The 17,235-nt window shown below is 33.8% G+C and overlaps 3 protein-coding genes across 3 annotated transcripts; 1 reads left to right on the forward strand and 2 right to left on the reverse strand.

The window, feature by feature from the left end:
• The first annotated feature begins 728 nt into the window (after positions 1-728).
• LOC127800522 (probable 1-deoxy-D-xylulose-5-phosphate synthase, chloroplastic) lies at positions 729-5,163 on the forward strand. The gene is made up of 10 exons (XM_052335176.1): positions 729-1,160; positions 1,633-1,761; positions 1,835-1,999; positions 2,098-2,248; positions 2,513-2,784; positions 2,884-3,157; positions 3,387-3,694; positions 3,803-4,084; positions 4,174-4,458; positions 4,759-5,163. The coding sequence occupies exons 1-10, from the start codon at positions 1,020-1,022 to the stop codon at positions 4,906-4,908; spliced, it is 2,157 nt and encodes a 718-aa protein (XP_052191136.1). The 5' UTR covers positions 729-1,019; the 3' UTR covers positions 4,909-5,163.
• A 733-nt stretch (positions 5,164-5,896) lies between these two features.
• Positions 5,897-8,545, reverse strand: LOC127799181 (heavy metal-associated isoprenylated plant protein 19). Its single transcript, XM_052332955.1, has 4 exons — positions 8,513-8,545; positions 8,307-8,388; positions 7,812-8,083; positions 5,897-6,016 (listed from the first exon to the last, which is right to left on the reverse strand). Exons 1-4 carry the CDS (start codon positions 8,543-8,545, stop codon positions 5,897-5,899), a joined length of 507 nt encoding a protein of 168 aa, XP_052188915.1.
• A 3,326-nt stretch (positions 8,546-11,871) lies between these two features.
• LOC127800149 (peroxidase 3-like) lies at positions 11,872-13,530 on the reverse strand. Its single transcript, XM_052334599.1, has 4 exons — positions 13,266-13,530; positions 12,904-13,095; positions 12,633-12,798; positions 11,872-12,539 (listed from the first exon to the last, which is right to left on the reverse strand). Exons 1-4 carry the CDS (start codon positions 13,464-13,466, stop codon positions 12,133-12,135), a joined length of 966 nt encoding a protein of 321 aa, XP_052190559.1. The 5' UTR covers positions 13,467-13,530; the 3' UTR covers positions 11,872-12,132.
• Positions 13,531-17,235: the final 3,705 nt, after the last annotated feature.

The following is a 17,235-nucleotide window of genomic DNA, read 5'->3' on the forward strand; positions in this document are numbered from 1 at the left end:
CCCGACAGTAGCTTTGTGTTACTCCACCAAGACTTCTCTCCTATTGCAGCCAACTGAACTACTTCAAAACACAAGGACGACAATTCTATCAGACTATCATGTTGTTACTGATTAAAGTTTTTCTTGAACTTTTTCCTTTTACCTCTGTTTTTAAATGTTTGTTCCATTAATTCCATTTAAGTTGCATTAATTTTAATTAATTTTCTTAGCATTAAATGGCCAATGATTATAAAAATGTTGCTATTATGTATTTAGCAGATCCATCTACTTTGTAACAAATTTAATTTTGATAAGATCAGAACAATTGGATCTAGACAAATTTAATAAATCTAATACTAATCCAATTGATATTCGGCGAAAACTTTTTATATAAGAATATCAAATTATTCATAAAATAGTATTAACATTTAATATGTGGACAAAGTTTAAAAAATTCATTGAGAGTTTAATAAATTTTAATAATTAATATTTAACATTTAATCCACCAACAAAATAAGGTCACAGCGTTTCTTGTAATACAGCGTTCTTGAACAACCAATAAGAGAGGGTGTAGGGGTCAAAGCACAAAGGAAAGCGAATTGAAGCAATCTAAGAAGAAGAAGAAAAGATGCATTATCATATCTTTCTATCCATTTGTGATTTCTGCTCACGTGGCCCAATGGGAAGAAAGCCCTGCCACTTCAGTGCTGGAGCACCATTTTCAAGGCATATTTATACGTATCCCCTCCCACTATCAGCACCGCCTCTGCCAATTCAGACGCCACAAACCTTGTTCTTCGATTCAAAGACTGCCCTCATTCCCATCACTTCCACTTCCTTTAGTTCATCTCTCCTTGATAGTGTCAGGAGCAGTGTTTTTGGGCATTGGGCTAAAGCAAGCTTCTCTCTATAACAATCAATCCAGCCTCAGCTGGGTTTTTCCTATCCTGGGTTCATCTTTGTATCTTTTTTTTTCTTTCTAGGTTTTTATTTTTTTTTTCTGGGTTTTTGTTTGAAGCTGTATAAATAGTGTATATATAATGGCACTGTGTACATTCTCATTTCCTGGGAACATTAACCGGGCAGTGGCTTCAGATCTCCAGAAGAATGGCCCCTTCTTCTCTTCTCATATGTTTTGGGGAAGGGATTTGCAAGGTCAATTTCAGCACAAGAACCATCAGGTTTAGGAAATCTTCTTATTTCTTTTTTTTTTTTTTTTTGCTAGAAATTCATAGGATTCTCCCGTTCAATTGAACCCAGTATTTCTTATACTTTCCGAGTTGCTATATTCCTGTTCCTTATGTATCTTGGTGGAAATTGTTACAACTTTCTCATTTAATTGAAATAAAGGTTCCTTGTATTTTTCCAGTTGGCAAATAAACTGACCTTTTATTGCTGTTTTCCCCTTTCTCTTTGTTTTCTTTTTTACGTTTGAAGATGAAAGCTTCTGTGTATATGGAATTGTATTTATTTGTTTGTTCTAGATAGAGACTGTTGATAAACTTACCTTTTATTGCTATTTTCTTCTTCTCTGTTTTTTCTTTTGTATGTATGAAGATGAAAGCTCTATTAGTATGGAATTGTGTTTATTTGTTAATTCCAGATAGAGACTGTTGAAAGATATGGTTGTTTTTCTGTTGGTTTTGTTGGCAGGCCAAGAAAAGGCCAGGTGGGGTTTGGGCATCCCTTTCAGAGAGAGGGGAGTATCATTCACAGAGGCCAGCAACACCGCTCTTGGACACAATCAACTATCCAATCCACATGAAAAATCTTTCTGTCAAGGTTAAGATAAAACCAGTTTAAGGGCTGTGCTTTCTGATACAGAATAAGCAATGATATCAAATTTTTTATGCAGGAACTGAAGCAACTTGCTGATGAGCTGCGGTCCGATGTAATCTTCAATGTTTCCAGGACTGGGGGTCACCTTGGTTCGAGCCTTGGCGTGGTTGAGCTCACCGTGGCCCTTCATTTTGTGTTCAATGCTCCTCAGGACAGGATACTATGGGATGTTGGGCATCAGGTGATATGACACTCAAGCTATTGTCTCTTTAGATGGTGAAAACAGGAAAGCTTGTAGATAGTTCTTAATTTTAGTTAGTACCCAATTGAATTCTGCAGTCTTACCCGCATAAAATTCTGACTGGAAGAAGAGACAAGATGCATACTATTAGACAGACAAACGGGTTGTCTGGATTTACTAAGCGCGCAGAGAGTGAGTATGATTGCTTTGGTACGGGTCATAGTTCCACAACCATCTCTGCAGGCTTGGGTAATTCTCTGCTTTTTTCCATTTCAGAAGTGTAAATGAACTTAGAAAAATAATCCCCCTTCTATTTATAACTCATCTTATGACCAATGAGTGGTGTTCCTGCTTATAATGCCCATTTTCTGGTAAACAATGGATTGATACTTTTCTGAAATTCAATTTGTTCATTTTCCAGATGATAAATTAGCAGCGTTCTTTGTTCATTATTTATTTATGTGTTATATATTATCTTCCAAGGAATTTGATTTCTGTGTCTTGGAGTGGCAGGGATGGCTGTGGGAAGGGATTTGAAGGGAAGAAACAACCGTGTAGTTGCTGTTATTGGTGATGGGGCCATGACGGCAGGTCAAGCATATGAAGCCATGAATAATGCTGGATACCTTGATTCAGACATGATTATTATTCTTAACGACAACAAACAAGTCTCTTTGCCCACTGCAACTCTAGATGGTCCTACACCACCTGTGGGAGCTTTGAGCAGTGCTCTAAGTAGGTTGCAATCAAACAGGCCTCTAAGAGAACTCCGAGAAGTGGCAAAGGTTAGTCATATACTTAATTAGAATAATTGCAGTCACTATTTGATCATGTCCATGATTTTAATAAATTCGATACTGCTGGTTCTTTGAGATATTTTTCAGGGAGTAACCAAACAGATTGGTGGTCCTGTGCACGAACTGGCTGCCAAAGTTGACGAATATGCTCGTGGAATGATCAGCGGTTCTGGGTCGACACTGTTTGAAGAACTTGGACTCTATTATATCGGTCCTGTTGATGGTCACAACATGGACGACCTTATTGCTATTCTTAAAGAGGTTAAGAGCACTAAAACAACAGGTCCAGTACTAATCCACGTTGTCACAGAGAAAGGCCGGGGATATCCATTTGCAGAGAGAGCTGCGGACAAGTACCATGGTACATAAAAAAATTTGAACTTTTCTCAAGTAAACAACCAAGAGAAGATGATTCAGATTGGAAAAAAGTGATATTGTTATAATTTGCTTGCTAAAATAAGTAAGATGAATGCACTTGTTGAAGTTTCATGTTGAACAATATCGGCTCTCTATTTCCATCTGTCTCAGAGTACTTCTTTTCATAATTACAACAGATAAATTTGAATACTGACAGTATTTTGTATTTGCAGGGGTAGCCAAGTTTGATCCGGCAACTGGAAAACAATTCAAAGCCAGTGCTAAAACTCAGTCTTATACAACATACTTTGCAGAGGCTTTGATTGCAGAAGCAGAGGCAGACAAAGATATTGTTGCAATTCATGCTGCAATGGGTGGTGGAACAGGATTGAATCTTTTCCTTCGCCGCTTCCCTACACGATGCTTTGACGTTGGGATAGCAGAACAGCATGCAGTGACTTTTGCTGCTGGATTGGCTTGTGAGGGCCTCAAACCCTTTTGTGCAATCTACTCATCTTTCATGCAGAGGGCTTATGACCAGGCGAGCCAGCAAGCCAACTCCACCTCTTATTCTTTGAGATGATTCTTATCTTGATCATTAATGAAGTCTTAATTTTTTTTAATGAAATTGTCTTGGTTTATGCCACAGGTAGTGCATGATGTTGATTTGCAGAAGTTGCCTGTGAGGTTTGCAATGGACAGAGCCGGGCTAGTTGGAGCAGATGGTCCAACACATTGTGGATCTTTTGACGTAACATTTATGGCATGCCTGCCAAACATGGTGGTGATGGCTCCTTCTGATGAGGCCGAGCTATTCCACATGGTTGCGACCGCTGCTGCCATAGATGACCGGCCAAGTTGCTTTCGGTACCCGAGAGGAAATGGGGTGGGTGTAGAGCTGCCGCCAGGGAACAAAGGCATACCTCTCGAGGTGTGGTCACTTGAATTACCACTTACTCTCCAATCAGTGAAGAAAAAGCAGTATTTGTAACACTTATGTGGTTGGAATTGTTGCAACAGGTTGGAAAAGGCCGGATATTGATTGAAGGCGAAAGAGTAGCACTCCTAGGCTATGGAACGGTTGTTCAAAGCTGCTTGGCTGCGGCTGCTTTAGTGGAACCCCACGGCGTACGATTAACAGTTGCAGATGCACGCTTCTGCAAACCTTTGGATCGTGCTCTTATTCGGAGCTTAGCAAAGTCGCATGAGGTTTTGATTACAGTAGAAGAAGGATCAGTTGGCGGGTTTGGGTCACATGTTGCTCAGTTCATGGCCCTTGATGGGCTTCTTGATGGCACGGTAAAGGTATGAATCTGAATCATCACAGTTTCTAACTCTTGAGCATGGTTTTGGATCATGGTTGAACAACTTTAACTTGGAAGTGAATGCAAGACCTTGTGATTACATACAACTACCAGAAAAAAAAAAATTATAGTTGTTGTCTAGGCACAAGGTTAATAGCATAAAAATGTCAGAATCAGCACCATTTTAGAAAATGGCTTGACTGTGAATTTGAAATAGTGTCTGATTTCTGCTCTCTCTATATACCAAAGAAGACGGCTTTGAGCTCAGTTTTAGATTGCTCACTTTGTGTCCTTGAAACAGTGGAGACCAATGGTTCTTCCTGACCGGTACATCGACCATGGATCTCCAGCCGACCAACTGGTTCAAGCCGGTCTCAGTCCATCCCACATTGCAGCAACAGTGTTCAATATACTTGGGCAAACAAGAGAGGCTCTGAAGATCATGTCATAGGAGAGACGGGTTTTCGGTTCTCTCATCCATGTATACAAATAGGATCATGAATAAGATTTCAATACTTATCCTCAATACTGTAAAAATTCTATTAGTACAATAGAGACTCGAGAAATAGTTGACATAAAAAGGAAATGATCTCTTGAAGCTACATTGATAATCTACTGAAGAACCAAGTGAAAGCAAATTTCTGATATGAACGAATGTACTCTCTCTCTTTTTCAGTAGTAAAGCTCTTAATTAGAGATTCAACAAGATGGTGTTCTTGCTTATTATCAATTTAAGAAGTAATATATATTTACTCAATTAAGAGTAAATAATTCATGAAAAATCCGATTCAATAGCAGGGCGGCTGAAGGTATAAGCTGTTAAGATCTATGTCTAGGGCCCTCAAGGCCCTCAAGGAGGAGCCCCAAAATTAATAATTAATTAATTTTTTTTTTATGTTTTGAGATATAAAATTATAAATTTTATTTTATGATAACTTTTTTTTAATTCATATTTTGTATATTTTATTATTTTATTTGAACGAGGAGTCTCTCAACTTTTTAAATTCATAGATTATTTTTTAATATTAGATAATATATATTAAGATATCATTTTGATGAGAAGACTCTAAATTTTTTAAATCTATAGATAATTTTTTAAAAAATGAATAATGTGATGTGAATTAATAACTAATACAAAAAGAAAAAGAAGTGATATTATTTTAAAAGAATAATTTAATAGAAATTTCATTTAGAGAAATCTTTATTGATTTGGGCATTAAAGAAAAAATAAATAAATTAGTGAATTTTTATTTTGTAAATTTTTCATATTTTTATTTATTTAATTTTTACATTTTTAAATTTTTTTTATCTATATTTTCAATTGAAAAGGGTTTATTTTTTAAATTAGAATATAAGAATTTAATTAGTGATTTTATATTTTAAAAATTTAAAAATAATAAAACTTCAAGAATTTTTATTATTTTTTAGAAGGGCAGGCCTCACCAACCCTTGAGCCGGCGCTGTTCGACAGCCCAACGGAAAGATTCCATGCTAATTCCAGTCACTGTAAATTCTGCCTTTTCGGATCTCATTAGCTTGAGTTTGAGAAATTGGAAGAACTGAATAACAGCATGAAGAAACAGAAAAAATCCTATTCAGGGTTGAAGATGGAGTCCTCAATCTTCCAGAAAAAGGAAACCCAGACACAGTGAACTCATATTCTGTCATGTTTAAACCATTGTTGGGATGTAATACTTCTTGTCTGTCATCTGTCTAGAATTCAAATTTTTTAATCCGACTAATCTTGTGTTGTTAGTCGGTTACTTAACACAACTCTTACTTTATCTGCTGGATTTGGAACCGCCTTTAGACAGGAATCTACAGACAAGAGGTTTTGCTCGTAACATTGCTTAATATAATTGCTTCAGTGCTATTATGATACTCTACTGCGCTTTGTGCTGGAATTGCTGATTGTGTGGTGTTGAATTCTCCATGAGTGGAGCTTGTGGGGTGGCAAAGTTGCTAGGCATTAAAAAGGTCTTGTTGTTTGGTATTTAATTGGGCAACTGTTGTAATTGGGATCTGATCAGTGGTCCAAATCCACGTTCTTAAACATCTTTGTCAATGCTCCAAATGTCCACACAGCTGGAAAGTACTAGAAAAAAGGCAACTCAATGTGGGGCTACTGCTGCTGTGAACTCTGGGAGGATTCAATGTACGTGTGATGAACATCATGGGGAAGAAGCTCGAAACAGTTCTCTAATAATGTGCCCAATAATCCATAAACCAAGATCTTGAAAAATGCAATGATCGAGTATGCAGCATTATTTATCATAAAGAAAAGCAAAGCAAAGCATAGACCTTTGATTTGATCTCACTAAAATTTATTATTAGTCATATTCTATAAAAATATGGCAATAATTGTTTTATAAAGTAAAAATAAGATTACATATAAATTTATATAATGATCTTCTTTAGCTCTTATAAAACTTTTGATACTTTCGACATAAACTTTTGGAAACTTTAAATCTTCTTGACCTTATGTGGCTTCCATCAGCACTAGAAAACAAACAAAACAAAAGGCAAGCAAATAGCAATCAGATTTGGGGAATTTTGGTAAGTCTTGATGTCAATCAATGCATGTGCCAATGCCCCCCTGCCCCCTGCGACCAATGAATGAAAGGTCTCTCCAAATCAGTGGAAGAAGCAATAACATTTTGCTAGTGGGAACCGCCCAATCTTATTATTAGATTGATTTAATTGGAGAAACTATACAGTTTTGTCACGAGAAAGTCAATTATATAAACATTATACAAAATTGGAAAAATATTACATAATAGTGTCCTGCGTGATAATTTAAAATTTTCTAAATAATTTATGTCATGCAATAACAATATTTTATCTGTAATTTTAAAGTCTGTGTTAAAAACACCTAATATTACAGTATAATACTCACTCATATTAATTATGAGGATAAAATAAATTATTTCCAAATTTGTGTTTTCAAATTCCCATTCAATTAAGTTGGCCCTGCAGCAGTCCGTTGGTTTTGTGTTTGGACCTGACATAATGGGCCTAACCAAACTCAGTACCAAGGGTGGGCATGGGTTTGGAATGGCACATCTGTCCATCTCCCTATATATATATATCACAAAGAGAAGCTCGATTTGTCCCGAACTTGAGCACGTCTCTTAAGAGTACGTGCATGAGAAGTATTCAGTATAACTGTATGGGTTAATTATATTTTACCACATATACAGATCTTAATCAATACATTGACAGTCTATAAGAACAAATTTTATGAGATATACTTTGAACTCATTTCATATACAAAAACTTCTTACATGTATGTATGTGTGTACATATGGAATGTGACAACCAAATTTATCCCCATCCAATAGTGGGCTACATTACTGAACATGCATTGGCATTCTCATCACTGAGCATCGTGTCAAGGGCACAGCCTCCATGGCCTAGTAGCAGTGACCTGGCCATGGCACTGTTTGGCAATGCCGAATCATGTTCTTCTCCGGTGGTCGAATCATTTGAATCATCATCTTTGTCGATCACAACTTCCACTCTCTTCCCTGTCTTCTTCTTCAGTTTCCTCACCACCTTCTCTGGATTCATCGTCCCCGTCACCACAACTCTGTGCCTCACCATGTCCGTCGAAAACTTCTCCACCCCTTAAAAGTAAATGGTCATATATAGAATAATAAGTCGATAATTAAAAACTCACAATACTAATCATATCAAGAGACAAGATATATATATGTTAAACTATCCATCTAGAGACTTACAGACTTATGACTAAAGATATGAGATTTTACACTTTAGGGGAAAAAAAGAGAGACAATTAAGAAAAATCCAATTTTGGTATGTATTTTATGTTTGAGGGGAGATTATAACCTTTGATTTTGGAGATTGCTTTTGCCACGGTTCTTTCACATGAATTGCAGTACATTGAAACTTTAAATTCTACGACAACAACCTGTTGCAAGATAAGAACAAAAACTGTGATTTGAATTAATCTTTTAATAATGAACACACACACACACACACATATATATATATATTCATTAAACAATCGAATAATATTCCATTAATTCTCGTACTTCGTCTTCCTCGCCTTCCGACTGATCCGCCATTGTTCAAAGGGAGAAAGACAGTATATGGATTGGGAAGGATTGGATTTCAAACGGCAATGATGGGCAGCACGGTAATCTAACAGAGTTAGTTACATTCAGTTATGAAATGACCGTTGAGCAATAAGCCTCTTCTCCCTTGTCTCAACCCAAAAAATAAAATAAAAAAACACTGTTGAAATGCCAGAACTGCCCCTCAGACAACCCCTAACTTAAGGTGGTATCACAGCTTTATCACCTATTATCTAAACTAGTGGATCACCCATGCGAGGCATGGATGTCCTAAAAAAAAAAATTATTAAAGTGAAAGTTATATAATTTAGTAGTTATAATAAATTAAAATTATAATAAAAAAGTAAAAAATAAATAAAATAATCGTGTTATAATTATGAAAGTATAACAAAAAAATTACAGATTTTGAAAGATTTCCTTATATCCATTCAAGAGTAGACGAACAATTAAAAGCACATAACTCTATCCCGAAACCATGTAAAAAATAAACCTAAATTAACATGTAATACAATAAGTAATACGTAAAAAATACAAAAATTACACAATAACAGAAAAAAAATAAACGATAACCAACCTCTTTATTCTGAAATATGCATTCAAGGGTAGACATTTTTTTTTTCACGTGTATTTGTCTCATATGTGCATACCACACGAACTTTCAAGGCCTAATTTTTCTTAGTTGCATTCATATCACTCACTTGACAAAATAGTGGTGTTATATTACACCAGAAGACCAAACTGGATAAAAAAAAAAATACAGTTAAAAATTACTAAATAAAAGTAAATAATAAGAGAAAATTTGAGAAGAATAATCGAGAAATGAGAATAGAGGAAATGGAAGGGTTGAACGGGAATGAAGAGGAGGAAGAGAGAGAAATATTTACTTTTTTTTATTAATTTAAGTTTCTTTTTTTTCTCACGCTTTATCACACAATTTGAATCTTATTCACTTAACATAACTTTCAAAACACAAATTTAATTTGCATTTAATTTCTCCAAGTCCAACATATAGCACATCTTCAGAGTAGACTAATGGGAAAAAGGAGAATTAAATAAATGACAATAATCAATTAAGTTAAAAAATAAAATTAAAATATTTAAAATTATAAAAAATAAATTTAAATTAATTAAATTGTATGTAAAATAAAGATAATTTAAATAATCAATTAATTATATAAATAATAATAATCAAATTTTCAAAATTGATTATTCATACATGATTTTACATATTTCTCCTAACAATTAATTACCACATTTAAGACAAGTCAAATTTTTAAGAAAGTAAAAAAAAAAAGTAAAAAAATAAAATTATAACATTTAAGTTATATATAAAATTATAATATTTAAAATTATAAGAAAATTAATTTAAATTAATTAAACTATATATAAAATAAAGATTATTTAAATAATCAATTAATTATATAAATGATAATAATCAAAATTTCAAAATTGATTATCCATGACTTTACATATTTCTCCTGACAATCAATTACCACATTTAAGACATGTCAAATTTTTAAGAAAGTAACCAAAAAAAGTTAAAAAATAAAATTATAATATTTAAATTATATATAAAATTATAACATTTAAAAATATAAAAAAAAATTAAACTAATTAAACTATATATAAAATAAGAATAATTTAAATAATCAATTAATTATATAAATAATAATAATCAAATTTTCAAAATTGATTATCCATACATGACTTTACATATTTCTTCTGATAATTAATTATCATATTTAAGACAGATCAAATTTTTAAGAAAGCAACAAAAAAAAATAAAATTATAACCTTTAAGTTATATATAAAATTATAACATTTAAAATTATAAAAAAATAAATTTAAATTAATTAAACTATATAAAATAAATATAATTTAAATAATTAATTAATTATATAAATAATAATAATCAAATTTTTAAAATTAATTATACATACATGACTTTATATATTTCTCCTGACAATCAATGATCACATTTAAGACATGTCACATTTTTTAGAAAGCAACAAATAAAAATAAAGTTAAAAAATAAAATTATAACATTTAAGTTATATATAAAATTATAACATTTAAAATTATAAAAAAATAAATTTAAAATAATTAAATTATATATAAAATAAAGACAATTTAAATAAATAATTAATTATATAAATAATAATAATCAAAATTTTAAAATTGATTATCCATACATGACTTTACATATTGCTCATAGTAATCAATTATCACATTTAAGACAAGTCACATTTTTAAAACAAGTTAAAAAATAAAATTATAACATTTAAGTTATATATAAAATTATATCATTTAAAATTATAAAAAATAAATTTAAATTAATTAAACTATATATAAATTAAAAAAATAAAAAATTTATTTGACAGTATTATCTAATATCTCAAGATTTCTCCTAATTTAAAAAAATTTCATTTTTTTGTAATTTATTTCAATTAAAATTTTATGCTAATATTTAAAAATGAATAATACGGATAAATTAATAATATTTATCTTGGCTCTTCATATACCAACATACTTGTACATTCTCCAAACACTATTCAACCATGAAAAAAATCATTTACATGTTCCAAAAATTACATGTTTTTCACAAATATAGACTTAATTAATGACTTATAAAAATTTCATTTCAGGTAAGCAAAAAAAAAATAAAAAGACATAATAAAATATCAAAATAGTAACTGAAATGGGCGAGAAAAAATTTGACGGCTATTTTATTATAATATATATATAGATGCATAGCATGGCAGTATGACATTAGTGAAAGTTACATTAAACACATATTATTGTGATAGGTTTATATATATATATTACGTAAGATGTTTTTATTTTAACCAAATTATACCATCAACTGTTTGACTTGCAATGATTAAATACAACTAAATATATACGTTTAATTGTAAGAAGCATGCTAATGATCTCAGCTTCAACTGGTGATGAATGAGCGGTCTGCGAACAGTGTGACTCTTGCAACATCATGTTATGTAAAAATTATTGGCTCTTAATTATTTTTCTAGAGGACGAAAAGATGCCGGACTTTCATACTCAATCATGTTGACTTTCTTACGCCAGCTTCAAAATAGCAATATTCAGCAACATCATGTTAAATAAAGATTTCTCTGTTCATATATCAATATTGCACGAACAGAAAACTTTATGTGAAGAAAATTAAATGGTATTTATTTTGAAATAAGAAATCTAATTAACCAGATGTTTTTTATTATTAGAATGATGCTTTTAATCTAATCATCACTCGAAACAAATTAATCTTGTCATGATTCATCATTAAATTTTTTAATGGAACAACATTTTTTCATCAGCCATGCTCAAAAATGACAATTAATAAAGCCACAGTGATAAGAAAAAATAGGCCAAATTACAACATCAAGATTTCTACAGCTTCTCAGAAACAGTACACTTTGATCATATAATACAACAAAACCAAGGAAACCAATCATCTTATTCAAATACAATTACTTAAAGAATTAACGACAATTTGAACCAACTCTGCAGCTACTTCACAAAACGTCTCCAAACTCCAAAAACACACAAGATTATATTCTTAATTAAGAGTTAACAACACTGCATTTCTTCCTTATCTCCCCTGAAGTTCCTGTCAGCACTTGGATGGCGCCCATTCGCTTCATCGATTGCGCAAACTCGGTGAAGAATTTGTTCGAGTTGAGCAGCTCGTCGACAATCTTGCTGGAACCCTTGTTGGTCAGGAGAGCAGCATCAGATTGGAAAAGGCCTTCATGAAGCTTCAAGATGGTGAAATAATCGTTGTCAAAGTTTAGAGAGCTCCCCGGATCCATCTCCACGGTTGTTGTAGTTTCTGAGAGGCTTGTGCACTTTGCACTCAGGGTGGCAGCATAGGTTGCGTTGAGAGAAGGGTCGGCATCGCCTTTCCCGGTGAAGTTGTACAGCCTGTTGCTGAAGAAATTGCAGTGTCCAACACCAATGGTGTGTGCCCCTGGTGAAGTACCCCTTGTTAGAACATTTTCAAAATGTGTGAAAAGCTGTTAACGCTTAACCATGCTTGCTCCAGCTAGCTGCATTTAGTTACCTGATAGCACAACAAGATCATGAACTGTGAGACCCTTGTTGGCAAAATTTTGCTTCAGGCTGGTGAAGTTTAAGAATGGTGAAGGGAGGTTTGTCAGCGCCTCCGAAGCTAGCGAAACCCTTCCGTCTCTCCTGCCAGTTAGCACCTCCCACATGGGTTTCTTGAACTGCAACAATCGTCACGTTCGTATTAATTATTTTTTTCTCGGTGTCTTTACTATTAGTCTTTTGATCTTTTATTTATTAATTAGACATATATGTAGTGAACTTACTTGGAAGGAAACTGAGTCTCTAGCAGCTAAAGCAAGTATATCTGCACAAGAAACTTCGCCAGGGCAGGCTTCTTCCAATTTGGACTTGATTTCATCAATAACATCGAAACCTGAAAGTGAGCGGTTTGGAATTGCATCCTTCTCGGCTGTGTTGTTGGCGGTAGTGTCCAGCAACACGGAGGCATCACAACCCTAAGACACGTTCAAAATTTGTAATGAGAATATACTCGTTGAAAGTAATACCTATCTTATAGGTATTACTGTCTTATGTCATTTTATGTATCAAGTTTCTATACTAAACTATCTTAGATCGGTGCATGGGATAAATATATGTATATAAGAAAAAGGGGAAAAAGCTTTACCCTGACAAAACAATCATGGAAATGCAACCTGAGGAACTTAGCAGGCAATGCTGAATTGCTGGCCACATTGCTCCATGTGATGTTCTTAACAATTTGCTCAGCTAAGGGACAACTCTTATTGTAGAAATTCTTCCTCAAGTCTCCTCCATGGCAGCTTCCTACAACTACAAGGAGAATGAACAAACTGAAACTGCTCTTCATCTCACTCTCTCTCTCTCTCTTCCTCTCTCTCTCTCTCTCTCTCTCTCTCTATGTACCTCCATACAGAAGCTTGATGCATCCTTATATATACACAAAAAAATGAGCTATATATTTCTGTTTTTTTTTAAACTTTAACATATAATTAGCATTGATAATACACAGTACCGAGCGTTGCATATATAAAAACAGCAAACCAACATGTTAAGATAAAAGCTAGTCCGCAAATATGCTTTTCTGAGTATTCATTCACCTTTGATGTCTGAAAAGAACCATATATAGCAAGTTAAATCAATAGAAAATGAAATCCAATTAATTAATTAGCAGCATCAATTAAGGGGTCAACCTTATTCCTTACAGCTGGATCAGTTTTATTCAATCGAACTCTAAATAGGCTGAATGTGCCTACCCTCCATGCTGTATAGTTTCTTGGAAAAAGGTGAAATTCATAGGGTAATTATATTCCTTCTCGTTTGCTAATTAAGGATATTCATCATAGGGTAATTACATCCAAACGAATGTATAAATAATAGGTAACAATCCCGATGAAATTGAGTCTCTTGTCTCTATATTCCTAACTATACTCTACTCAACGCGCGCATTACCATTAAGAGATACAGCACTATTTATCAAATTATGCCTCAGTCTCTATTTAAGTTTAATTTGAAGAGCTATCTAACATTAATATAAATACCATTTTCCGAGAATACTCCTTTTTAAGAGAAGAGGATGAAGCAACTAAATCTGGTAGGCGCTGGTCGCTTAAACCAATTCTTCCTACCCAAAAGCCCATTCAGTCTAAAAAACTATGCTTATCCAAAAGGAATAATTAAACAAGTGGAAGGCAACTAACAGTTAAAGCTAAATTAGTTGGATGCAAGGATGGTCAATGCTTCGACGTGGATTCACTGATTTTCCTACTCTATAAACCTCCAGCTCTAGCAAATTAAAGAAAAAGGAATAGTGGGGACCACAAAGTTAATTAAGCTAGAGAGGATTTGTTGAAATACAAGTCAAAGTTGATGTTTGCACTCTCTTTAATTGCACTGGCCCTTGATTTCTCTCATTACACATTATTGCATATAATAAATAATCTATCATCATCCACACAATTGGTTTGCTGTGTGTACAGACAAATAAAAACCCACTTGTTAAAGCGACATATGTACCTGCTCCGGGCATGCATTATTTCATTTCTTGACCCATTATATATATATATATATATATATCATGAAAAATGAAAATTAAGGCACGTATTAAGGCAATATTTTGCAAGCTCGTTATATTAATATTGAACTATATTAAATTTAAGTATTCTTTTTCTTTCGTAATTTATATATACATATATATATATAATTGACGTGCATGGATCGATCTTAACAAATAATTTAACATATTTTTACTCTATTCATATTCAAAAGACAAGTGAATGCATTGTTGATAAATTTATAATAATATCCTTAATTGGGAGTTTTATAACAGGAGACAGATGGCAGTAGTAGGTTGGAATTAATTAATTATATATGCTTGAACTTAGCTTGATCATTGCAAAATGCAGTTGAAAACACCAAAGTCAAAAGCAATGAATGGCTGGTTTTGTATATAGAGTTTAGCACATGCCTTAGGTGTAAGACCTATTATATGTGCACCAAGATTCCTTTGGGCACATGGCTGGGTAGCTAGCTGCAACAATTTTTCTCCAATATATATATATAATTAGGGCTATAGCTGGATGTTAATTAATTTTCACTACAATAGTATCCATGATGAAATATTTTATTTACCAAACCCACAAGGCAAAATTGAATAATATGAAATTCGCTAATTACGGGTTGCAAGAATATAACTTGAGAGTTTGAAGAAATGTAGTTTCTATCCAAGCATGATTAATTTGTTTAATTACCTTTTTACTGTTCAAAGAGCAAAGGTAATATTATATGTATGTGTGTGTATAACACCATGTTAATTGTTAAACTTGATGCCACTTGTTCCAATATTAAGCCATGAACTAGAAAATTGATCCAATAATGTGTGTGTGTCAATATTTTTTAAATTAATCTGGCGTTGCCTTTGAACTTGAAGCTGATTTTTATGGTTTACATGCTAACATCTCTAAAAGAGATTGCTTTGTTTGTTGTTCCTCCTTGGATTTATGGGCGGAGCGGTTATGGCATTCGATTTCCATCAGAGTTTTCTGCCCATTTGATACTTAGGCATCCCTTAATCTCAACGAATCTCTCTTATAGTAATTGTTGTCTCATTCTTGATACGATTAATTCTCGAGTGAGTACTTGGTGTGGTCACCTTTTATAATTTGTTAATAGACTTATGTTAATTCAATCAATGCTCTCTACTATCCACGTTTATAGGGCTTCTATCTTTATTCTACCTAAAAATGTCCTCAAAGATATTGAGCAGATTGTCTGTGCATTTCTATGGAGTGGCTCGGAATTATCCCTTCATACAGCCAAAATGGCCTAGTTAGACATATGTTGTCCTAAAGATGAAGGTGGTCTAGGTCTTCATCCTTTGTTTTTATGGAACCAAGCCTTGGTTGCTAAGCTCATTTTGCGTCTTATGCATGCTTTATCTGAATCCATATTGATTCACTCATATCGCATTAGGAAGTCGTGTTTTTGGTTCCTTTCAATCCCCTATTCTGGCCCTTGGTACTGGCACAAGCTTCTCCAACTTAGAGGTAAGGTCCGTCAATTCTTTGGGTGGTTTGTTGGGGATGGTTGTAAGATCTTTCTATGGAATGATCACTGGCATCCTTTGGGGATGCCTGTTGATTACTTTTCTCGCTTCATTCCTCATCAATTCTCCTTCTCCTCCACTGTGAGAGTGTCTGACATTATTATGCAAGACGTCTGGTGTTGGCTTGAGTCAAGCTCTTTAGCTTCTTGTCTTTTTAATGTCGAGCCCTCTACACATCTCTTTCCCTAATCACCCCCAATGGCTCCCAATAACTAATAGTGCCTTCTCAGTGCGATATGCGATGAGGGCCTTGCAGAGTTAGCGTAATAAGATCCATTGGTTTTGTCTTGCTTGGCATGGGTCAGGCGTTTCCTTCTATACTTTTATCCTTTACCTTATTATTAAAGAACATATGTCCATTCTCGACCATCTCAACCTTTATTTGCCTTTTCCTAACAGGTGTTACCTTTGTAAGGCCACTCCTAAGAGCCACAGTCATGTGTTATTCGCTTGTTTTTTTTTCTTGGCATGTTCTTTCTCAACTTAGACATCAGGTGAAATTTGTCTAGCCTTAGTGTTGATGGTCCCTGTGAGATTTTCGTGGCCGCTCATAGATAGCATAGTAAATCCTCGTGGACTGTGGCGGGGAGGCTTACTCTTCAAGCATCTATTTATTTCATTTGGCAAAAGCACAATAAACCTGCTTTCGTGACAATAAGCACTCACATTCTCAACTTGCTTCCCAAATCAAAATCTCAATTTTGTCCTCGATCTGACCTGTTTACTTCCACCGTGGAATTTGGTAGTGTACTTATGTACCAAATTTCATGGCAAAATGAGGTTGTCATTGGTAGCAGAAAAATCGAGTCTAGTTCATTTTCCCTATGGATCTTTCAGTTGCTTTCCCATCTTTTCCCCCTTTCCCTCTCTCTACTTATTCCCTATTCCACATTCCCCTTGTTATCCCATTTTTCTCTTCCCTCCTTATTGTATCATTCTTGAGGTTTTTTTGTGACTCCGTCTAGTCAACTTTCTCTACTATTACCATGTCGACCGACCTACTACTGTAGTTTTG

Source organism: Diospyros lotus, chromosome 4 (assembly GCF_014633365.1).
Source record: "Diospyros lotus cultivar Yz01 chromosome 4, ASM1463336v1, whole genome shotgun sequence".
NCBI lineage: Eukaryota > Viridiplantae > Streptophyta > Magnoliopsida > Ericales > Ebenaceae > Diospyros > Diospyros lotus.